General features: G+C 33.2%; 1 protein-coding gene across 1 annotated transcript in view; it reads left to right on the top strand.

Annotated features, from left to right (window-relative positions):
• The window catches only part of lmx1bb (LIM homeobox transcription factor 1, beta b), a 74,524-nt gene extending 72,763 nt beyond the window's left edge, over nt 1–1,761 (top strand). The window contains exon 9 of the mRNA XM_016448608.1: nt 914–1,761. Coding sequence (XP_016304094.1) covers nt 914–1,071 — 158 coding nt within the window. The 3' untranslated portion in view covers nt 1,072–1,761. The remainder of the gene's footprint in view (nt 1–913) is intronic.
• The last annotated feature ends 1,005 nt before the right edge of the window (nt 1,762–2,766 follow it).

Here is a 2,766-nt window from a genome sequence, read left to right as displayed (position 1 = left end):
CAGCATGATGGCTTCTTATGCAATGCCATCTGAGGGCTCAAAGGTCAAGCACATTCAACGGAGGTTTCCTGCCTTGCCCTACATGTACTGTGATTTCCCTGGATTCCCTGAATCTTTTCACAAGATTATGTGTGGTAGTTGGTGAAAGACCTAAATTCTTTGCAATTTTGCATTGCGAAATGTGATTTTTGATTTGTTCGACACTTCTCTCATGAAATTTGGCACAAAGTGATGAGCCATGATCCAGCTTTGCTTGCAAAGACTGAGATGCTCCTTTTATACCCAAACATGATACCTTGACCAATTACCAATGCACCTGCTTACTGTGAACTGTTTCAAAACAGTTTAAAGTGGATATTCTATAACCTTTTCACTTTTATTTTTCCTCTGTCCCAAATTTTTTGGAATGTGTTGCAGCCATCAAAATCGAAATTTGTTCATATTTACAAAATACATTTACGTTGGTCAGTGAAAACTTTGGAAATCTTTTCTTTGTACTTTTGTCAATTTAAAAAAAAAGGTAAAGAGAATGAACAAATCATAGATTCTTGATTTTATTGCATTTTTACAAAACGTCCCAACTTCTCTGGAATTGGGGTTGTAATAATAATAATAATAATAAAAGATTATGCTGAACTAACAAAGTTTTTTCAAGAATTTCTTTTTTTCTTTTTGTTTTTTCAATGAGGCTTTTTTCTTCATTATGAGGACAGTTGTATCACTTTTGACTTGCCCCAAAAAATATCAAAATTAATTTTAATACAGAAATTTAAAACATGGTCATCACAAAAGAAGTGTATTTAGGTCATTGTATATATGTGTGTTACTTTTAATGTATTTTTTAATAAATCAATAGATTCAGACAAAAAAGAGCATCGTATTGACCCCTTTTTTCATTTTTCTCTGATCACAGGAAATGACTCGATATTCCACGACATTGACAGCGACACTTCATTGACCAGCCTTAGTGACTGCTTCATGGCCTCGTCCGAGGCGGGCTCAATGCAAGCGAGAGTCGGGAACCCCATCGACCGACTCTATTCCATGCAGAGCTCCTACTTTGCTTCATGAAAACCTAAACAGACAAGGAAAGGCAAAAGTGGGTCACTTCGCTGCAGCTCACTTGTCAGACGCCGCCTATCAAGGAAACAGCAGATATACAGCAGAATCGTCAACAAAGCTCAAAGACGAAACATCTTAGATAGACAAACAGGAAAGACAAGTGAACTTGAAGACTTACGTCCTTATTTCTCTGCAGTGAAGTGCCAGCTCTGGATGCCCAGGCGCCTGAGGCTGAGATTTTTTTCTAGTTACTTGTAGATTGTTTGTACATGACTTTCTCAGAAGTAGCATTTCATCTTATCCTCATCGACTTGTGGAAAAAAAGAGCATTGATGTACAGTTTGACGTCACTGAAGCATCAAGCCTCGACTTATGATTTCCTGCCGGGAGAGGCAGAAGATCAAGACATAAAGCTCATAATGCATGAATCCATATCTTTGTGATTGTTACATTAAAAAAAAAAAAAAACTAAAATGGAAAAAAAAAATCTTGTGTTGTTCAGATGCTAAAAATGTGATGTTCGGACTCATAATTTCCTCTTTTTCATTATGTCCAGCATTGCATTTTTATCACTTTGATAGGTTAGCCCTCTGAAAGACGATGTAGAAAAGCTTAGAGAGGGAGATATGTATAGTGTATCTGCATTTGTAAGTATGTTAGTGTGTGTGAGTGTGAGTGTGTGTATGTGTGTGTTCCAGTCTCCTCAGCCTGTGTGTGTTTACGAGTACGAGTGTGTGTGTGTGTGTGTGTGTGTGTGTGTGTGTGTGTCTGTGCGATGGTAAGGTACTGTCATTAAAAGCTCAAACCATGTGTATATATACTTTTCCCACCCAAATCAGTTGTGCATGTTAAAAATGGAGATCATTCTATTTATTTAACTAAAACATGCTTTTGAAGGTACTTAAGAAACTGAAAAGCTTTATTTAAAAAGGAGAAAATCATGTTTTAGTAGCTGATGCATTAATTTCACACCACGCTTGTGTCTTTTAATTAGGAAAAACAATGTATCTTTATTCCAGCAATGTACATCTGCAAAAAATTTGCTATTTATTTGTTTCAGCCCTGACATTGCCGAGAAAAAAAAAGCATTTCCAAATGCAAAGATTGCTAATTTGCCAAAGTCTGTTGGTACAATGAATAAAGTCCTTTTCTCCTTGATTTTGTAGCTTCTACAAGACTATTTGAGTACATTGTTTATTATTTACATAATGTGCATTTCATTTATTTCTCTTTTAGTTAGTAATAATTAATTTTTCTTTTAATTTTAAGATTTATATAAAGATTTTATTTCCTTGAACGCATGGGAGGGAAACAGGGTTATTGTTAACTGAAACGTAACCATAAAAAACATTTTCATTATTTAAACATTGATTGAAATAAAAAAATAATAAATAAAATAAAATAATAAATAAAAACTATAATAACAATGATACTAAAATAACATTGGATGGAAGCACTGCCTTACTTGTAAACTGTTTTTTGCACTATTCTGATTTTTCAGAAATTGTATTCTTATTTATATGTTTAATAATTGTCTAATATTTTTTAAATTAAATATTATATATTAAGTAATAAATTACATGTACAACTTCATAAATTATCATGCATTCATATTAAATAATTGTTTTATTATTGGAAACATCTATTGATGCATAAAGAAAGACTTGACTTAAAATATACCTTCAAATATAATAAGAACGAATA

The sequence above is a fragment of the Sinocyclocheilus anshuiensis genome, unplaced genomic scaffold, assembly GCF_001515605.1.
Source record: "Sinocyclocheilus anshuiensis isolate Anshui unplaced genomic scaffold, SAMN03320099.WGS_v1.1 scaffold451, whole genome shotgun sequence".
NCBI classification, from domain to species: Eukaryota; Metazoa; Chordata; class Actinopteri; order Cypriniformes; family Cyprinidae; genus Sinocyclocheilus; species Sinocyclocheilus anshuiensis.
This window is presented reverse-complemented; position numbering and strand designations above follow the sequence as displayed.